Source organism: Stegodyphus dumicola, chromosome 11 (genome assembly GCF_044657685.1).
Source record: "Stegodyphus dumicola isolate Sdum_Otavi_A_Nest chromosome 11, ASM4465768v1".
Classification (NCBI taxonomy): Eukaryota; Metazoa; Arthropoda; class Arachnida; order Araneae; family Eresidae; genus Stegodyphus; species Stegodyphus dumicola.
The window spans coordinates 91,245,821-91,268,748 of record NC_140778.1 but is presented as its reverse complement, the minus strand read 5'-3'; the positions used below and the strand labels follow the sequence as shown (position 1 = coordinate 91,268,748).

The following is a 22,928-nucleotide window of genomic DNA, read 5'->3' as shown; positions in this document are numbered from 1 at the left end:
GGCTAATGCTGATGAAGCGCCACTTGTTGAAGAATTTATTTTCTGGATATTATTTACATCCAGTTTTAAAAATATTCGTAATGTTGCCATCCTTTCGATTGTAATATTCTAATGATGACGTCTTCGAGTAAAAAAGAAGCTTTTAATAAAACAATTTTACTGTGTAATGCAAAAAATATACTTACATGGAACTAGAGAGTAATTGATTGCAAATCCAGCCAAGTTTATGTCATCATTTGAGTGGAAAATGACGGTGACTTTGTTTCCGGATGTTATGATAGGTGACGGAGCAATGGAGCCACAATAATGGCCTATGAGAGGGCTATCTTTCGATATACCATCTCTCACCTAAGAAGTAGAACAAAAACTGAAAATTCTCTATTTTTAGGCATTATTAACTGTAACTGGCTCATAATAAAATAAACCTACATTTTTATAAATTAGTTTTACGTTACTAGATCAAAATTTACAAGTAGAGAGAGAGAAAAAAAAAAAAAAAAAAAAAAACAACAACAACAACAACAACAACAAAATTAACAAGGATGTGTTGGTAAGGAATATGATAAATATTATTAAAACATACAAAAAATTTTATATTACATGATTTTAGATTCAAATCATCTCCGAATTGCAACCTTAGATTAACACAAATCTGGAACAAAATTTCCGGGAGGGGGGAGAGATGTGACTTCAAGAACTAAAATTCTGAAGAAAAGCAGTTTACATTCTTGCATCAATTCGCTACTTAGGAAACTTGATAAATCTATGTTGCATAACTTGCGTAAAGCAGATGATGTAGTTGATTCGGAACCTAAACTCAGAATCCTTTCTAACTTAAATCAAAACCTTCCTCTTGGAGATCAGATATTTGCGCACTCAGATATTTTATATCTATATAAACTCAGATATATATAAACTCAGATATTTGCGCACTCAGATATTTTATATCTAAATAAACTCAGATATATATAAACTCAGATATTTGCGCACTCAGATATTTTATATCTATATAAACTCAGATATATATAAACTCAGATATTTGCGCACTCAGATATTTTATATCTATATAAACTCAGATATATATAAACTCAGATATTTGCGCACTCAGATATTTTATATCTAAATAAACTCAGATATATATAAACTCAGATATTTGCGCACTTTAGCTTCTTTCTGAGTGCTGCTTGGACGGAATTTCGCTGTACTCTCTTCCTATCGCAACAGTACCAACTATGCCGAAAAAAGGTAAGGAAAGGGAGGTACATGTGCGTGGGTATATATATATATATATATATATACTATATGCAAGATAAAAAGTATATAAATCAGCTTTATTATTTAATTTATTAATAGTCTCTTAATTCCTCATTTTTAATTTAGGTATATTCTATGCATTCTGAAAATTATAACTTTTTTGGATTGCATCATTTCTAGGTCAGTCTTTGTTATACGGCTTACGTAACGCTAATGACATAGCTAATTGGGAATTTAACATTTGGAGAACTGAAGCCTTTTTAACCTAAACCCAAACCTTCTCTTGGTGAGTTTCTATATTGGATAACTGCACACTTTAGATTCTGCCTGTCTTCCTATAAAGACGCTATTTCGCTCTGGAGTATTCCTGTCGCAACAGTGTCAAAAATGTAAATGTTGTGGAAAGAAGCACGATTAGAGTGCCAAGTGAATTGTGACCACAAATAGTAATTTAAATAAAAATGGAATTTAATCCGCCTCGACTGCCAAGTCATTAAGAAGTCATTAAGAATTTTGCCAAGTCATTAAGAATTTAGCATTCTACGCAAGCAGAATAATTCCTCTTCAATATGCCGTCTATGTGCTTTACATCAGTATATTGTGCGTTTCTACGTCTCAGTATTCCTACATCAATACTTCTGAATTTGCTTTCATTATACTCAGACGCACACACACACTCGGTGTGTAATGTTGTGGAAACTGTAATACTGAGACGTAGAAACGTCTCAGTATTCCTACACCAGCATACATACATATGTATGTGTGTGTTTGTGATATATGTAGGATAAAAATTTGTAAATCAAAATTATTATTTAAACTATCGGTAAAACATTAATTCTCCCTCTCTGTTCTAAAAATCTTAATAACTTCTTCCGATTGCGTCATTTCTAGATCATTCCTTTTTCCATATCCTGCGCAGCGCTGTTGGTGTAATAATTGGGAACTGAAACTATTAACTCTAACCAAAACCTTTCTCTTCGTGTACTTCCATATTGCGTAACTACGTACTTCAGCTGTGCTCTCTGCCCTGCTAGGATGTAATTTCGCTGTCTTGCTTGCTATCGCAAAAATATCAAAAATGTAAATGTTCTTGAATAGGCACGACTAGAGTGCTAAGCGAAATGTGGTCACATATTTCAAGTGGAAAATAAAACTGGAATTAAAACTGCCTTGACTGCCATATTTCTTAGATATTACCAAGTCAACGTATTATTATACTACGCAATCAGAAGTCTTCCTCTTCAGTATGGATCGACCCTATATAGCTATTACGCATCAACAGTGTTCCGGGTTTTCCTTGATTATTATTTCATATGTATATATATATCTCAGCTACTAAACTCCCTACCATAAACAGTTGGTCAGTTTAAATCAAAACTTAAATTACATACTTTTAGGATATTCTTTGATTTTTTCTAGATTTATATTATTTAAATATTTTAATATTAAAGTTTACAAAAATTTTTAATAAAGCAAAGATAGTAGCTTGGCACTCTACTTATATTAGCGCCATCTATATAATTAGCAGTACACACTTACATCACTTAGCAATACTTTTGCAGACCCCAACGCTAATATTGTAGGTAAGTTAGAATTAAAACTTACTACTTACTTGCTCTTAAGTATTTTTTAAGTAATTTTTTATGTAGTATTTAAGTATTTTCTAGATATGTAATTATATTTTTAAGTATATATTTGTTTTTTATAAATTATAATTAGTTCTAATTGGTTTCTTTTTGCTTATATAAATTATGTCTAGTTCCTTTTTAATTTCTTTAGAGTTTTTTTTTATTTGATATGCAAATTCGTTCGGGAAGGTTTCTATAGACAAGGGTTTCTAAAATGCATTGGTTTCTAAATTAATTTTTCCAAAAAGGTTTTTTTTAAATTTAATTTACTACTATACTTTCCAATGCTTATTTCTCAAAATACTTCATTGGTATTTTAATTTTTGACCTTTAATATTTAATTACTACTTTCTAAAAGTACCACTTTATTGGTATTTCTTTTTGGATTTTCTTCACCATGTATTTACTTTTGGTTTTGACTTTTACCTTTGCCTGCATGAATGAAGAAACACGAATTGAATGATTGGGGAGTTAGGTTTGGAGGCAACTTCCCCTTGATAAGTCTGTCTCCTGCCAGCTCTACAGTCATTCACTTATGCATTTTTTTAAAAAAAAATTAGATTAATTTTAATTTGATAAATTGGTGAATTTATTTTCATGGTTTGGTTTTGCACTTGATTTGCTTATGCTATCTGAATTTAAATGATATTGTAAGTTAGTTCGAAAAGTTAATCTTTTATATGTTTGCACACTTTTTTAATTATTTTTACTTTAAATTTGCTCTTTTACATATATACATGTTTGTTAATATATATATATAAAATTAAAAAAGCATTTTATATACAAATATATATATTTATATAAAGCATTATATATATGCATATTATACAGCATTAATTGGAAGCACAGGCATGTAAAAAAGTATTCTATATTTTCTTACGCATATGTGACTAAAAATAAAATCGTGAGGCTGGCAACAACGGTAGGTTTTTTTTTTAAATAAAATTTACGAAACCGAATTAAGCCAATTGAAAATAACCATTTTTATGTATATCACTTCTATACTATCACTTAAGCTATTTCTCTGTAATTGTCTCGCTGCAATTCTGTTAAAGTCTCAATATGAAGTGGAAGGTTTGCACGTTTTTAAAGTTTAAACACGTTAAAGTCTCAATAGGAGTGGGAGCCGTTTCGGGACTCCTTAACTGATGTTTGAAATGTAAAAAAGTACTTTTTTAAACGTCCGATCTGATAGCATGTTTTGGAGTAGAAGTCTGCCTCGTGATTTGCATGATAGAAGGGCTTTTCGTAAAACTTCCAGTTGCTTTGATTTCCAGTCCTCTTCTTCTACTTTTTAATGTCTGTCAACTGTAGTAGGACTGCACCTAGAAAAACCTCTTTTCAAGAGTTCAAAAGCGCAAAAGTCCATGGGTGAAATGACAACGGACAGCAGGAATGCGTCGGAAAGGTTTATATGCAATACTTGTGTCAGTCTTTTAATTTTTTCAAGGATTTCAGTTGTACTTTTCGAAGTATGACTTGTTGCATCATCTTGATGAAGTTTCCCACTTTGAAAATTATTGAGTTAAAGAAATGGAATTTCTTCTGTACATATCGGACATAAATATTCTCTTGATAGTACATAGAGTTGATTTTAACATTTTTTTGTCCTCTTCTTATTTTTAATTTCCCATTGTAAGAGAATCCTGCATCAATCATAAGCTATTTATTTACTGCGACTTTCTTTGTATTGATAGAATCAGGTTTGTAAATATTTTTCTCTTCGTTTTTAATAATAAATATACCTTTTTGTTGAAGTTATTTAGGTGCACGCTTCTTCAAGAGTCACTATGTACTTCCATTTACATCCCGCTAATTAGTTTTTATACACGGTTCTGAAAATTGTTCTGAGCCATATGCCTCGGAAAAAGCTAATGAACGTTATGGTTTTAGCTTATTCAAGTTCTAGATCTCGGCTTATTATTTTTTTATTGTTGCCACAAATGTATTTAAAGACTCTGTAATTTATTTCTACGTCGGCAGATTTTCTCTTGTTACCAGCGATTTAACTTTAGAAACATTAGAAACATTACTTACCTTTTTCGGGTATTCGTTTGGAATTTTCTTTCCATGTAGAAGTAATGATTGACGGTTTTCCTTTTTCCAACTAATAAAGTGGCTTATTTTGCGCTTATATATTTCATTGCTATGTGTTTCACAACGATTTAAATTATGGAATAAGAATATTATAAAGCGAAAAAGTATCCTTCACCTCCGCAACTTGTTAACAAGTGTCATATTGAAAGAAGAATATATTTAAAAGTAGCAAACAATATTTTCGATTTCAAATAAAAATCTTTTGCTAACATTTTTTATTGAAAAACATTATTTAAAATAATTTTCCTTTAATCAAATTTTTCTTCAATCTTCTCTTCTGCTTCTTTAAAATTCTTTATCCAAATCGTTCTAAAAATACGTAAGCCCCCTCTGTAAATCCTACATAGGTACCGTAATATTATATTTAACTGCATATGGATTGAATTTATTTAATTGCATTGCATACCATTAAGGAAGAAAACTAATGTTAAGTTAATGTTTTCAGTTAGAATACACTTTGATACAAACACGGATTTTAATTTTAAACATCTAAAAAAGTAAATATTGCGAATAAAATAAACAAAAGCAATTTCATATTTTTTTGTATGCGGATATTGTTTTGAATGCTGTATTTTAATATTTTAAATTATAAAGGCATTTAATGCTTACCTCCAGGTAATCAAAAACGCAAGAGTTATTGCTTTGGTCTTCTACGCTGAAAGAAGTGAAATTCAGTAAAATTACTTGGTCAGGAGATGAACTGACGATCAGCCAACTACAATCCAGATTAGATTCGTAAAATCCATCTGAATTTATATCTGGAGACACTATTTCCCCAAGTTCTCCATTCGATATGTTACGAATGCCGCCACAACCTTGAGAGACACCTAAAACGGAATACACAGATACTTTGTTTTGTTTGCAATAAATTCTAATATACTACAGTTAGAATCGTATACATAGCTTCTAACTTCACACGCAGAAAATTGCTGCAAAATGCATTCTGTTGAGAGACTCTAGGCCCTTCACAGGTAGCTTACAGAAAGCAGTAGGAAAGGACCTTAACCTAGGTTGAAAATTATAACAATGCTATGAAAAAAGATAATTCATTCTTCTTTAATTAAAATACAGCTATTTCATTATTATTGTATAGGTGTTTCAAGGTTTTTGAATTATAAGGTATTTTCTCCCTGATTTCCGCTTGCCTTCAGGGTGTCATTGGAAGCATACTTGATGCGTATTCGAGAGGTCCAAGGTTCGAATCCCCGTGAGGGCGTTTCAAATTTATCACGTCTTCTGCTTCAAATAAACCTAGTGACTCTACAAGTGGAACCCGAAGTATAAGCTAGTGGACGATAATTCGTCATCATCCAGGATTTGGCAACTGAGCCCCTGATCCCCAGTCGCCTTTTAACCCTTTCCGGCACGCTACCTTTTACAGACGGAGTTTTGATTAAAAAAAAAAAAAAGTAGGCAGTCTAATTAGGCCTAGAGGAGTGCACAAGTAAAATTTTGCAATGATAGTAATTAACGTTTTAATTCTGTGGGCGTGCCCAAAGTGGGCCCACTGATTGAATAGAGCTTTGAAAAGAGTGCTGAAACGAGCATTGCTGTCAATGAACTGAACGATGAGATGCGGAGAAACAAAGAATACAGACTCTGAGTTGTCCTAGATTATCGGTGAGCCCGGTCTGGGCACACCTAGGTTTCGCTGTTTGATTTTAGGCAAGATTTCAAGGTAAAAATTTAAAACTAATATAGAATAAGGAGATTAGCATACAGCCACAAAACATTTTCTTAACATTCCACAATTCATTTCCACAAAACATAAATTTCTTTTCAAACAATTCCTTTTAGACCCTAAAAAAATCTAGAAGATTTCTTTGAAACATGCGGGCCTTAAAAAACTAAACATGGCTAAAATATATAGACTGGTTTGTGTTGAGCTGCCATCTACTATAAATAAAGAAGGTTCAGAGTAACCTATAGTAACCTACAAATCCTTTTTCATTCAATTTTTCTGTGCGTAGGGAAAGAAATTTTTAGGGGTGTCCAGAACGGACGCACTGTGTCGCAAAGGGTTAAGAGAGAGGAGACATATAAGGTATATTCTCCCTCCTCTCTGCATGCCTTCGTGGTGTAAATGGAAGCATACTCGACACGTAATCGAGAGGTCTAACGTTCAAGTCCCGGCGAGAGCATTCCACATTTTCACGTTTGCTGCTTCAATAAAGCCTAATGATTCTACAGAATAACCAAATACCTCTTTACGGTTGAAAGTAGTTTTATAGTTAAAGGCTGTCTTTCAGACTGTAAATAATTTGGTTATGAAGCAGCATACTTTAATAAACATTTACAAAACTTAAAATTTTATGCTGGCTTTCTGCGAAAAACGTCCTGACTGGTAAGTAGCTCCCCATCCTATTAAAAACATTTTAGAGTAAATACAGTCAAAATTATGCGACTCAGCTGCGCCAGTGAGAAAATGTCATTTTTGCAAGTCGCATGGAACAGATCAGGGGTAGTTAAACTTCAAGTTAGTAGAAGTCACATACTCGTACTAGAGTTCTTAATATGCGGTTTGGTATGACTAAATGGTATTCTTGTAGCGACGTTAATTTATTTCAAAGCAGGAGACATGAAAAATGAGGAATGCCTTCGCCGGGACTGGAACCTAGGACCTCCCGAATACTCGCCGAGTGTGCCCACGAAGTCATGCTAAGAAGGCGGGAGAAATACCTTATATACTCTCCCTGGAGATTAGGGCACCCGATCGCCAAATCCTGGTGGTGGAGAATCATCATCCATTTTTTTTAGTTCGGGTGCCATTGTAGAGACATCAAGATATTACGAAGCAGGAGACATGAAAAAGAGCAATGCCTTCGCCGGGACTCGAACCTCGGACCTTTCGAACACGCTCCGAGTGTGCTGACCATTACACCACGCATGCATACTAAGAAAGCGGGAGGAATACCTCTATATTCTTAATGTTAATTTTTGTCCGTACATTCTATTTTTTTCGGCGAGTTCACCAGAGTGCAAAGTGGTTTCAGTTTAAACAGCAAGTTAAGTTGCAATTCAGAGAGAATACGGTGTCTATCATACAATACAGCCAGTTATCCTAAAACATAAGTCACCCACGCAGTTGGCCTATGGATCAATGCACATTTATATATATTAAAGTGTAGGTTTAGAATCCTCATTGCTGGAACCGAGTTAGTAGTTGAATGTCATATTGTACTCGTATCTTGTTTTAATTTTAATATTTAAATTAATGCAAATCTCGCAAAAAGCAGTGACTAAACTTAAGTTGTAAACTGCGAGGAATTAGTCTAATAAATCTAGTTCAGTTCCACCTGTTGTCTGTATTACTCAATTTTAGTCAGTCTTTTATTTGGCAGTTTAAACGATAATTAGTCAGAGCAAGGAAGGTTCAGAGGAGTGCAATTAATAAGCTAATTAGGCTTCACTTTTGGGTGTCAATACGACCGTGGCTTTTAATTCGTTGCAGATTTCTTTGCTCCTGTTGAAGAGAGACCTGCACTTGTTTACCCTCAAAATCGATAGATTCTTAGCTAAAATCTATGCCAAGCACAAGATTGTTGCTTTGCATAATATTATGTTTTACTTTGGCTTATTTCTCTTCTCTAAAGAAAAATATTTACAATATATCTTGAACACTGTCATTGTGCCACTGAATTGAAAAATAACAATAAACGATTTGCAGTAGTAATTTTTCCATTATTTCACTGTAAACAAATCTTATCGCGTTTTAGATAGAATCACCTTAACCGCCTTCAGTTAATCTGAAATTGCCAATATGATTAAATATTTTTAATGGGAAGGAACTACCTTATTGGAACCATATACTAAACTGGTAGCGTAGATTTACTACCAAGCATTACAGACATTTTGATGGTTTTTGATTACAGACATACTTAGTTTTGTAATCATTTTTGAATCACTTCCTGTATACGCATTGAGAAAGAAATTACTTCATTTCATATTAAGCTATATACAATGAATTTCATGATAAAACAACCTCAAGTTATTGCATTTTTTTTTTTTTTTTTTTTTTTTTTTTTGTGTTGCTGGGCTTAGTTGCGAGGATGTTAGTTTTTGTTGCGAGGTTCTTAAATTTTCTGGTACTTACTTCATATATTAATGCGCCAAAAAAATTATAAAATTTTTCTCTTACCGTATGTATTGTAATAAAAGGCCGAAAATCTGTTGCTCGTGTCCTCCGATGTAGAACGGTAGCGCACAGTCAGTTGGTTTCCTGTTGATTTGAAAGTTATTCTACCCTTACCGCAAATGCGACCAATAAGAGGTCCTGTAACATTTCCATCCCATATCTCTAAAGAATTACGCACACATCCGGCAGATGGCTTAAGATTCCAATTAGAAAATCTAAAATAAAGTATAAAAACAATGCTTTAAAACACCTAATAAGACATTCCGGACTTTAATTCGTTTGAAACGCTTCAACAAGGAAAATTAAAAATATTGTTCGATAACTTAAGCCTTTTTAAAATATAGAATTATGTTAGTTTTATGCTCATAACATTTTTTTAGTCCAGAAGGCATTTTGCGTTGAATCCCTTAAATGCGATGTATCACTTTTCAAATTGTTGCCACCAAATATTACTGCCCCATATTATATTTAAAGAAACTAAGAAACGAAGAATCTACATCAATGTAGGTATGTTTCTCGCATTGTGAAAAAAACAACGGTACCTAGATTCATCAAATTTTGAATAACATAGTCCTTCACCCGGCCACGCGCACCTAGCAACCCGAATTTGGAAATTGTTTTATTGCCTATTTCATATTTTGTAAAACAGCAATGAATTTTTGATTAAAAATCTCAACGATTTTAAAGCGAGCAGTGGCAACACTGTACCGAAAAAAAAAAAAAAAAACACATTTCCAGCCCCCGGGACTACTGTCGGAAGTTCTAAAGACATGCTATTTTTAAATATTTTTGATATTGCTGTTGAGTTGAATTTTATAACTAGAGCGTCAATCCCGAAACGGCTGCTTTTTTAGCTGGGCGAGTTCAATTAACGCAGGTAAGAGGAAGAGAATTGAAAGGTTCCGAAATGGCTTGGGCAACCGGAAGAGTTGAGATCGCGGAATGGATGGTTTCACTGCGTATTTTTATACTCTGTGTTTTATTGAACATTTTGTTTAAGGACGGATTCATTTTTACCAATTCGTGAAACAAAAATAATATTTCGAAGAGAAATACTTGTTTGAAATGAAAAACTGTACGGATTCTATATGTATTTAATTTTCTCAAAGCATAACGTTTTGGCGAAATTACATAATCTTGTTTATTTCAACGAAATCTAATATTTACTAGAACTTTTATTTGGGTAAAGTAACTAAGTATTACATGAAGTTACAATAAGTAACTGTAATGTTTTTATTTACTTGAGGTATTATAGAAAATTTTAATTGTACATTTTTGATATTTATAATATTTATCGCTAATATGATAAAAACAATTATTTAACGTATTTTTTTTAAATCTGGTACACAAAATAAATATTGTGTTTTAGTATGATATATTTTCATCAAGCTTGAAAAGGCCTATCTTTATACGAATAGAGTATTGTATTTACTTGCGAAAGAACAACAAGTTTTAATTCCATTTTGTGTAAAGAATGAGTATTATTTCTTTCCAGATTTTATTTCAATTTAACTCAGAATTTTTAAAATTAGGTAATCAAAATTGAAATAAGAGCAGACGATCAATGAAAATAAGAATAATAATTATTAATTCGTACTAAGGAAACTCTAGCTGCGTTCACAAAGCACGAACCGGAAATGACGCAGCGTCTTTTTCTCTCTTCCTACCTCATCGCTACTTTCAAGTACCATATTTACAAATCTTAGACTCTTCCAGCGAACAAAAGCAGTCGTTCCGGTTTTAAGCGCCTTCTGAATTACATGTAGTTTAAGTGCGGAGAACATGATATTTAATAAATAAAAGAAAACACAAAATGTAAAAAAAAAAAAAAAAAAAAAAAAAAAAAAAAAAAAAAAAAAAACGCCCCTTTGGGCGTAGTATAAAATATGAAAGCTTTCAGCTTTTTTTCTTTTGTTTGTTTGTTTTGTTTTTTGAAACTAGTCTAACAATTACCTTTTCGATGTGATTTGGTTTGCAATGAATCTAAAATTTACGTACTTGAGAGCTATCACTCTGTCAGGTTGAGCTGTAATCTGCCAAATGCAGTCCCAGTAGTGAAGTAAGTCGTAGTGTGAGGGAGAAGATATCACACCTCGTGGATCAGTAAGAATGCCACCACAATCTGTGAAAAACAATCAATAGTAAAATAGTAAAACACATGCCTAAATGGATGACAGAAAGACCTACAATATTAGACCAAATAAATAGATTCCAGTAGCAAAGGAACACACACAAGTTATTAAAACAAAGGTAGATATCTTCTCTACATATAATAAAAGAGTTTGTCTGTGTGTCAGTGTGTGTGTCTTTCGTTCGCGCTGCGCGTAAGCTAATAGACCCACGGCTACGAAATTTGGTACATAGGTGCATCTAGACAAGAGCCAGTCCACCTCGAAGCGATTTTTTCGAAATTCGAATTAGAATTTTTTTAATTTTATGTTTTGTGGCGAAATAGTGTCATTTTGAGACATAATGGGCTATAGAAAAGCGAGATTTTACTCTACACACTCCATTTTCACATCGTCATGAAACGTAGGCACTTAGATATTTTACGAACTTAAAACACATTTCGTGATTCAATAAATCGATTAAATACGATTTTTTTTAACAAAGTGAGCTTAACACCTTTTCAACTGAATTTTTTTTAAAAAAAGTTTATTTTTAAGATGTACCATTTATTTTTTTTTTGATTTTAGTACACGTTAAACTTGCGACTGCTTTTACAAAAAAGAATTTTGGAAAAATGATAATATTTTGTGTTTTTAAAACATTTTTTAAATAAAGCTTCCGAGTACACTTCTCACATCTTTAAAAATGTGATTTTGGCAACAATTTTCCTTTCTTATTGTTGTTGATAGATTTTTGATGAAATCGCATCATTTTGAATAGTTTCATTCTTTTAGAAATATGGGTTTGGCAACAATTTTTCATCGTATTTCTCATGTCACTGTTTTTAAGAGATTGGCATATTTCATTGCCATTTTTTATATATATAATACATTTTTATTGATATTTTTTATAGTGTTGTTCTGCAGAGTAAAACTGTGCGCGGAACATTTTGTTTTTTGAGTTTCTTTCATGTTTTTTTTGCTTATTTCGCTATTTGTAAGATATTGAAAAGTTTTACATGATTTTTTTTCAACGGAAAGTTGGTTAATATTTTTATTAGGATAATTAATATTTGTATTACGGGATATAGCTTATTTCATTGTAATTTATTTCTCTTGAAAATATAAGTCATGGCCCGGTCAACCGGGCATGACTATTTGCGAGACCACCTCTACAGAATTGGAGTGGTGGATTACCCAAACTGTATTTTGCTTGACTCCAATTAGTCTATGATTTTTTAGAAATTAAAAAATTGTATTGCACTTTCTCGATATGAGGACATTGTTAAAAAGTACTGGAGAGCCTGTAAACTAATGGCTTAAGCCCAAATATTGAGTATTTGTAATATGAAATTAAAAAAATAGTCTCTTCTCACAAGAAGGTTATAAGAGAGTATTAATTGCATTTTGTAAGCTTGTAATTTTGTGTAAATGGCGTTAAAGATATTTCTCACAATATACACGGGAGTCTCATTTTTTACATAACTTTACCTGCTCACAAAATAATCAATAATCAGCAAACTTTCGAAAATATTTATTTTTTTGATTTCGTGTATTTTTGCTTTGATGTGCAGCAGATATTCAGACTTAGTACTTATGAAGTGATAGCCGCCAGAAATATTCAGGATAATAGACAGGAGTGAAAAGACATGATTTTGAGCTCAGTTTTCCACAGGATGGGCTATTTTAAAACTCAAGATTATTTTGGCATTTTTAAAAAAGAAGATTTGTGCTTTTACATTTACCTAAAACTTCATATTTTAATTCAAATCCATGAGCAGTATCTGCGTTAGAATTAATGAACCTTATCGTAACCGGTCCAAGTAAAGTCCGACTTTCTGGTGTATTACTGTCGCAGTATTTGCCTTGTCTGTTAGATTCAGATACGTCTTCCTGGTATATTTCCAAGTAAGCAGATGCACAATTCTGGTTTCCTGAAAGTATTTAATTTATTCAGTAAAACAGTTGAACCACATTATAGATAACAGAAAATAACAATGTGTTGTTATTATAAGACTTGATTAATTTTTGATAGTAACACAAGTTCCCTGATACTAATTTTTAGCAATATAAAAGGGTAACTGTTAGGCAATATGTAGAATAAGATTAATTTTGGCCATTTGCTAATTTCATTGCCCTAGTGAAATTTTTTTGGGAAAAAGTAAGTCCACAAAGTCATACTAAATGGTGAAATGGGATGAAATTGCAAAAATACAAAGACTGCTGTAAAACATACAAAAACAAAGCAAAAATACAAAGACTGATAGAAAGGGGTCTGGGTCATAATCCCGACAGCCTAAATACCGACAAGCCAGAATCCCGACAGTCGGGATCAGGGCCGAAATCCCGACAACCCAAAGTCCCAACACGTCGAAATCCCGACAAGCCAGAATCCCGACAGGGTCAGAATCCCGAGTGTCCAGAATCCCGACTGTCCAAAATCCCGACAAGTTAATATCTAAATACAAACACTCAATTTAGCTTAATAAAATACAATTTTTAACTAACTATTACATATTACTAATTAAAAGTTTAAATCAAAAAATCATAAAAATTATGTCATTACTTAAAATAATTTTTAACAAATTGAAATGACCGTTAAAATTTGAAATGAAGATTTATAAAATTCTTTTTATTAAGAAAAAGAAAACATCACTTACACATGCAAACGACATATTTACAGTGACACATTGCGAGCGATAGCACGAAGATATTCCATCACAGGTCGATTATCACGATCGTCCACAACAGTCATAATTCTCCTTTCTCTGTCATCATCTACCTTCCTACGTTTTTGTTGTTGTTCTCCGCGATGAATGCATTCAACTTGGTATTCCACATGCTCCTGTTCTTTTTGAAATCCTTCTATGATTTTATAAACGCCAACATGGCCCGTCCAATTAAAGTCTCCCATCTTCTGTGCCAATCCTCGACAGCATTTTGAGTGTGCGGAGCATTTATAGCTGCTTTTTCTAGATCACTAATGATTCTAGATGGCCTCAGTTCAATATTATTTTCTTCAGCGAAATCAATTAAATCTTGGAATAATCTTTTGTAATTTTCTTCAGATTTGCTAGTCATCAAAGCATATACTAGTTGCAGCTGTGTAAGTATGTTAAGGGGTCATTAGGCCTTATTGGGATTTCGCCCGTGTCGGTATTTTGACCCTGTCAGGATATTGGACAATCGGGATTTCGACCCTGTCGGGATTTTTGCTCGTCGGGATTTCGACCCTGTCAGGATTTTGGCTTGTCGGGATTTCGACTCTGTCGGGATTTTGGTTTGTCGGGATTTCGACCCTGTCGGGATTTTGGCTTGTCGGGATTTCGGCTTGTCGGGATTTCGGCTGTCGGGATTATGTCCGGATACCGATAGAAAGCAATCTGAGAGGGAATAATATAAAATAAAGAGAGATTCCAAATTTTACAATGTTGTAATGTGGATACTAGCTAGCTTCCCTTTGAACATTCTCCAAGAAAGGAATCTCTCACTTTAAGCAGAGAGCCGTAGAGTTCTTTGCCATAATAAAATATGCCAAATAAAAACAAGGAAATTTTCATTTAGGAGTTTTCATCGCTTTGCTTAAAATTTAATGTTGACTGAGCATGTTGGAGATTATCAAAAATATTTAAATTATTTTCTATGACTGATGCCCAAAAAGGTGGATAAAACATCCATCATAACAATCTATATCATGATTATAATCATAAAGTTTAACAAGAATTTATCGCCAGATAAAAACTGACTTTTTTATTCACAAAACGTTTAACTGACTTTAAGCTAAACGTTTTGTATTGCGGAATTAAATCATAAAACTAAACTCAGCGGCACAAGCAGCCCTTAGAGAGCCATACCCGGCAGTGCCCTGATATAGACCGTGGGCTCCAGGGTGCTTGAGCATCTTTGCCTGGACAATTGGTCAGCTTATCGCAAGACCCCCGGTGGGAATTAAGTTCTACCTAAGTAAAATTATAGAATTTCTTCATCAATAAAATCATCCAGGAGCACGGAACTATATTACTAAGCAACAATTCATTCTACCAGTTATATAAATATTACTATGATACCATAAATGTGCCATAAACAAAACAGAAACATATTTAATTTGCTTGCAGTAAGTTGGTTCATTCAAATATGGGAAGCAAAGGCGAGTGTTGCGGTATATGGCTGTGGAGACAGAATCATGTAATATTCCTAGCTCTCAGAAACGAAGATAATGTGTCTATTTATTTAATGGTAGCTTAAGAATTTTGTATTCACGCAGTCTTTGTATACTGTTGTTAAACAGTGAAAAAGGTTTTATCCGGGCAATAATGTCAAGAAGTGGATTATTTTATTGACACTGCTTAGATTTATCTTGACAGACCTTTTAGACTGCTTATCTTGACACTGCTTAGATATCTATGATACCATAAATGCTTAGATCTGACTATGCCATAAATGTGCCATAAATGTGCCATATACAAAACAGAAACATATTTAATTTGCTAGCAGAAAGTTGGGACATTCGAATATGGGAAGCGAAGGCGGGTGTTGGCGGTATATGACTGTGGAGACAGATTATGTAATATTCCTAGCTCCCCGAAACGAATATAATGTGTCTGTTTATTTAATGGTAGCTTAAGAATTTTGTATTCACACAGTCTTTGCCTACTATTGTTAAACAGTGAGAAAGGTTTTATCCGGGCAATAATGTCAAGAAGTGGATTATTTTATTGACATTGCTTAGATTTATCTTGGCAGACGTTTTAGACTGCTTATCTTGACACTGCTTAGATATCTATGATATCATAAATGCTTAGATCTGACTATGATGCCATAAAAGTCACATAAACAAAACAGAAACATTTTTAATTTGCTAGCAGTAAGTTGGGACATTCGAATATGGGAAGCGAAGGCGGGTGTTGGCGGTATATGACTCTGGAGACAGATTATGTAATATTCCTAGCTCCCCGAAACGAATATAATGTGTCTGTTTGTTTAATGGTAGCTTAAGAATTTTGCATTCACGCAGTCTTTGCCTACTGTTGTTAGACAGTGAGAAAGGTTTTATCCGGGCAGTAATGTCAAGAAGTGGATTATTTTCTTGACACTGCTTATGCAATTAAATGAAGTATAAAATACTTGTAAGTATAAACTCGATATTTTTCTCTTAAATAATACCTTACATTTTGCTACATCTTTGTAAGGAAGTCAATCATTTTAGACAATTATGTTTTATATTAAAGATTAATATTTCTCTAGTAAAGTAAAGTACTAGAGGAATAAAAGTAACAAATAACGTGTTTGAAAAAAATACTATTGTATCACACTGGAAAATAAACGGGATTTTCGCATGAAGATCATGTTGTCAAAGTTTTTCTGATTTTTATTCACAACACATCTCATACATAAACATGTTAGACTGAAATATAATCCAAGTATAATTAATTAGGTAATCCGAGAAAAAGAATAAACTAACGAAGTAAGCAAAAATATCCGTTATACTAATTCAGAAGTCAAACAACAAAAATCAGCGTTATACCCACAAAACTTTCACAGGACTAGTTTCGATGGTTTTACCGAACCATCATCTTCAGCTGCAAAACCGCAAATGAACAAGATAGGAAATAATGATTAGATAAGATAACAAAGCCTGGACAAGAATAAGCAAGTGGCGCCATCTGTTGGCGAAACCAGAACTAAAACACAATTTCTCTAAAAGCCGAAGGCAAATTTGGATTGGAATTAGGATCGTTAACTAGAACAGAAAGATTTTTATGAATGTGAAATGCCTCTAGAAAATCCAGTTCTCCAATGGAAGATGTTTTTTGAATAATTTTGGCAGCAGAAAAATTGAAAGTGTGATTTTCGGACCAACAATGTTGAGCAACAGAAGACTTCTGTGTTTCCTTTTTTCTAACATATGCCTCATGTTCTTTGACGCGAAATTTTAAGGCTCTCTTAGTTTGGCCAATGTAAATTAAACCACACTGGCAAGGAATCCTATAAATACCCCAGGAATTCATATCCGGAATGGGGTCCTTGAGTATAGAAGTTGGAATTTTATTGATGGGAGAATAAACAACCCGAAAGTTAAATTTCTGCAAAATATGTGCAACTTTATAGCTAATTGATGGAAAGAAGGGAATGACAACAGGATTTTTATAATCTCCTAAAATAAGAGTGTGGCTTTTAGTGTGTTGAGATGAGAATTTTTTAACTGCTTGATTAATAATGTTGGGTGAAAAGCCCCTGTCAATAGCTATTGCTTTTAAATAATTTAGTTCTTCATCAAGGGCTAGTTTGGAGGAGCAAACTTGAAGAGCACGGAAAACATTCTAAAAGATTTTTTACAGAAACATTTATCGCAAGGCCTGCCGAGAAAAAGATATCAGACGACTACAAATGCACGATCGCAGAGATCACACGATCATTTTATTTTCAACATACTTATAAGTATAAATTCGATGTTTGTACTTCCTTGTACGAAGTAAAAAGGAAGTATTGTCATCCCGAAAAGTTTCAGACAGCATATTTCAACGAAAATATCCATTTTGACCGCTATCGAATGCAATTTAACGATGTTTTTGCTTGATATCTGTACTTAAGGACAGAATAAAAGACTCTTTTCCTGAAAAAAAAAAAAAAAAAAAAAAAAAAAAACTGCTTTAAAATGAATTCTGAAGATAATTTTTTTTGGCGTCTGTACGTACGTATGTATCTCGCATAACTCAAAAACGAGTAGCCTCAGAACGTTGAAATTTTGTATCTAGGACTGCTATAACACGTAGATGTGCACCTCGTATTTTGGTTGCAATCGGCCGCACCAAACGTATATAAATACATTTATATATATATCACTCTACCCGGCTCAGTGTCTCAGTTTGTTTACTCGTATATGTTTGTAAATTGTACATTTTTTGCTTTAAAAATGATTGAATTATGTTGTTTTTATCTTCCGGTTAAGGTTTTTATGCCTTTAATAAATATGTATGCAATATTTAAGAATTATCAACAATTTTAAAGTTGTTTAAGTGCCGCTAAGCCTTTTTTTATGGCGGCCATTGATTGTTTACATTTGAAACAGCAGACTAGTGGATTTGTTGCCAATCTAGAGAAACTTACCTTCGCAACAACAAAGATAACGGCTTCATTTATTATTGCCAATTAAATCATGCTTAATCCTTTCTGGAATTTTTTCGAGGAAATAAATGTTTAAGATTTACTTCGTAATTTTTAATATAGATATTTTGAGTTTTTATGTAATTTTGCCTTCTCAGATAAACTTAAAATTCGGCATGTATGTAGACTTCCTTCAAAAATTATTAAATAAAAAACAAGTGAGAACTGAATTAATTGAATGAGAAATACTCAATCGTCTGTGAAAAACTGTTTCTTTTTTGTTTTGTTTGCTTAATTTCTTTTATAAATCATTCTAGCTTTATTATAGTATTTGAATAGAACATGTGGCAACGATTAGATAATTCTATTCTTTAAATGATATACATTTTGTGCATTATGAGTTATAATATGAACGAAATATAATACTGTTAAGTGAATCTAGCCCCAGAGTGTCGCTATGGTTGTAAGGATCTTAAGTTTTACTAACGTTTATTTTATTTTAAATCTTTACTATCACTTCTTATTTTCTACTTCCGGCCAGAATTAAAAGCTTTAACTTATTTATGCAAATTAAGTTGTGGCTTTTTGCCAAGCGAGAGAGAGGAAGGAGTTAGTCGAAGCAGGCCACTTGCCTTAGCAGTTTTACTCGGTTGCTGGTTGCCTTCCAGGCCAGAGATTTAATCCTCTTAATAATTTTAAACGTATTGTAGTGTTAACAGTTCTGTGTACTACATACGGCTTCCTGTTAATATACGGCCAATCTTCCACGTAGGCCCTTGTTTATTATTTCAAAGTTAAGTTAGAGTTTAGTTAATATTTTTATATTCTTACGTTCAGACCACAAGTGGTTGGTCTCTGTATTCCGAAGTTCGGAAATTATTGTAAAGAGTGAAAAATAAAGGGTTTCGTATACCCTTCCTGTGTATCTTGTCTACTTCCCACATTTAGTGAACATAGCTTTAGTAAGCTCCCTGTTCCGAGTCAGGTTCTTGAATGTTCCCCAAGCAAGTAAGGCGGAACACTGAACCTGATATGGTAAACAAACAGAGTAAATTTTAAAGAATGCATTTATTCTATTGCGGTTTATGCGCTGTCGAAGTAGATTTAATTCATTCCAATAAGTTTAAATTAAATGCAAGAAAAAATGCGTATAATTTAATATTCCGTACAAGGAAGTCATGTGTGTGGTGTACACATCAGATTTTTTCTTTTAGTTATTACGTTTCATTTTGCTACATCTTTAGTAAGGAATGCAATCATTTTAAATATTCACGTTTTATATTAAAGAACAATAACATAAAAGAGTACTAATAACTTTCTGAAAAATAATTATGTTTTTAAAAAGAGGAAATACGGTGGTCGGTTTATAAATGAAATGAATTAATAAAAAAGGAATCACGAATTAATTATTTACCGTTTGAATTAGCATGATCACTAAAATTATCATCAAACTGTATTCCTATGAACTGCCCAGCTTTTCCAATAGTGTAAGCGCAGTTGAGAGTTCCATGATAGATATCAGGATAATAAGGAGAAAATATTTGGCCTCTGGTGTTTGTAAAATTGCTTCCACAGCCTTTAAAAAAAAAAAAAAAAAAAAAAAAAACAGAATTTTACTCATACAAAAAATGATAGCTTCTTGTTCTTGAATTCTCCCGTTTTCACTTACTTCATGCTTGCCATTTTTATTTTATATTTAAGGATAATTCTTTATGAAAAATATACATACACGAAAAATTTTTAATTACAATATTTAAAGATTACTTTCAAAAACATTATTACTTATTAAATATAATTAGTAAAATTGAAATCTGAAAGAGTTCAGATTTTAACTATAACAAAAGATTTGTTAAGGTTTTTCATGCTCTCGCTGAGCTTGCAGTCTACCAGTCTTCAGTTGCACTCACTCCTGCTAGCATTATTATTAAGCACCAGTTTCTTCGCACTTAAGCCATATACAATTCAATAACAAAATTACAAAATTTTAAAAGCAGCATATGTTTAGAGTTTCCGATGCCGTATTATGTACTGGCATTACATTTTAATATCTTTTCAGCCTTTTCGCATTCATCATATCAGTGCTCAGTTTTCTTAGTTAGATGGCTTGGAAAATTGTTTTTTCCCTTTTTATTATCAACATTTTGTGTTTTAACTTTATTTATTAAATATCACGTTATTTGCACTTACGCCGCATGAAATTAAACACAACAGCAAAATCACAAAATATTTAAAAACAGCACATCTTTAGAATATGCGAGACATTCTCGCGCGCTGGAGATAAAAATATATTATTCTGTACAATGTTGCCACTGCTCGCTTTCCAAACTTCGAGTTTGTTAGACAAAAATTCTTTAAAGTTTTATAAAAATTAAATATATATTTCGGGTTTCCAGCTGCACATATTCGGATGGAGGACAGCGTTCAAAATTTAATGGGTTTAAGTACCATTGTCTTTTCAGAATGAGAGGAACATGCACACATACATGCATGCATACATGCACATAATTTCTGTAAAGATAAGACAGAGCGATAGTATTTGATATCAACAATTTGAAAAGTGGTTTCCCCTTCATAGTAAGACGTAAAATCCCGTTTCGAAAGCAGCAGCCCCGGCCTTATGGGTAATAATTAATTTTCTTCTATTAGACAGAATACTAATTTCTGGATAAAGATATTTGTACACCTGACATATGATAGAATATATTCTGTGAAATATAACAGGAAATGGAGTGCTTTAGCCATTTTGTTGTTAACTACAAGTATAAAAACTTCCGTTAGTCCGATTACCTTTGATATTGTTACTTCGGCCTGCGAGCTTTGTATTGTTAACATACTTCTAGAACGATTTTGAGGCCTGTAATTAATGTTTAATACATAAATAATACTTATTGCTTATATGTTCCATAAGTCAGTTGTACTTTTCATCGTAAAGGCATTTCGAAAAACTTCTAGGTGTTTTTACTTTCTCCTTTCCTCTTTGACTTCTTTTCAGTATCTATCAGTAGTGGTAAGTTTGTTCTCAATCAGAGCTTTGTCGAGTCGAAGGGTAATGATTTTCAGGAATTAATCGACAGGTAAATGTTAACAGATTTCATAGTAATAGTCCTGAAAAGTTCTAAAGATAATTCAGTAATATAATTTGTAAATAAAGTTGCAGAAGTCTTCAAGGAATGCAGCGGCAGCTTTACCTCTGTACGCTTCGAAAATCGTCGTCGGAACGAACTACAATTTCTTCAGTTAATATTGGAAGTAAGATAATTTTTCTGATAATATAAGTAGTTATTTTAATTATATTTTTACTTCCTTATTTTTAAATTTCCGTTATAGGAGAAATCTTCAATAATCAAAAATCCTTACTGAAACTTAATTCTGTTCCTCTCTACAATTAACGAACTTTGCTGATTATATTTACTTCCTTGTACCAAGTAAAGTAGTACTGTAGTGGCGGAAAATTAATATATCATATTTCAACGGAAATATAAATTTCGACCGCTCTCGGATCCATTTGAACAATGCTTTTGCTTGACATCTGCCTGTACGGACAGAATAAAGGACTGTTTCTCCCAAAACCTACTGACAAAGATATTTAAAATAGATTCAGAAGAGATTTGTTCGTGACGTACGTACGTATATATCTAGCATAACACAAAAAAGGAGAAGCCTCACAACTTTGAAATTGTGTATATGGGACTGCTATAATATGTAGTTATGCACATCCCTTCTTTTTGAGATCGACAGCACCAGAAGCATATTAATAAATATATATATTCTGAATCTGTTACCCGGCTCGTTCTTCTCAGTGTTTTTGTTCCTATATATGTGTAAATTGTGCATTTTTGATTTAAAAGTGATTGAATTATGTTGTTCTTATATTCCGGTTACGGTGTTTATACATTTAGTTCAATCTGCATGCAATAATTGTAGAATTACCAATAATCCATAAGTTGCTTAAATGCTACTAAGCCTAATGAAAGCGCCGTTTGTTTACATTTCAAACTTCTAGTGGAACAGTGAATTAAGTTATTTCTGCACCAACTTCAGTGCCTTTTTGCAGAGTGGAACTAAAAGTAAACTTTCAGCTTTGTGACCCGAAAAATTTGCCTTCTCGCCCGTTGGCCAAATTGCTTGTTTCTGCGTAGAAGGGTTCTGCGCATGTCAGCGGCCATATTGGTTGTGGTTTTGTGTGCTCCGTTAAAAGTGCTAAAATCTTGGTAATTATACCACTTGTGTTTGTGAAAATGTGATTCTTCCATGGATTACTAGTTCCGGTTGCGATATCTGTGGTGTTTCTCTGCGAAGAAGGGAAATCTCCGAGGATAGGAAGACTTTTAAAATTGTTGCTGTCCGCCGCCCTCATTTGCATATCCTGAGTAAGCATTGTCTCTCAAGGTTTTTATATACTGTGCTAATAACTTTTGAGTACAAAATAGGATTTTATATCTGTTTCTCTACCTATTTTTTGAAAATTGTGATTTTGGTACATGTATGGAAAATGTTATATGCATTTGTAATTCTGAGTAAGCGTTAGGCTTAGTGTGGCGGATATATGTTGACACAACGAATTTGGTGCACCACCCACAAAGTCTTTCTGCCCGCCGCAAG

General features: G+C 32.9%; 1 protein-coding gene across 1 annotated transcript in view; it reads right to left on the bottom strand.

The window, feature by feature from the left end:
• LOC118205674 (cubilin-like) overlaps positions 1–22,704 on the bottom strand; it is a 70,833-nt gene extending 48,129 nt beyond the window's left edge. The window contains exons 1-7 of the mRNA XM_085826321.1: positions 22,548–22,704; positions 19,741–19,902; positions 12,968–13,156; positions 11,068–11,236; positions 9,118–9,329; positions 5,589–5,806; positions 186–348 (exon numbers count right to left, since the gene is read on the bottom strand). Coding sequence (XP_085682447.1) covers positions 186–348; positions 5,589–5,806; positions 9,118–9,329; positions 11,068–11,236; positions 12,968–13,156; positions 19,741–19,902; positions 22,548–22,704 — 1,270 coding nt within the window. The remainder of the gene's footprint in view (positions 1–185; positions 349–5,588; positions 5,807–9,117; positions 9,330–11,067; positions 11,237–12,967; positions 13,157–19,740; positions 19,903–22,547) is intronic.
• Positions 22,705–22,928: the final 224 nt, after the last annotated feature.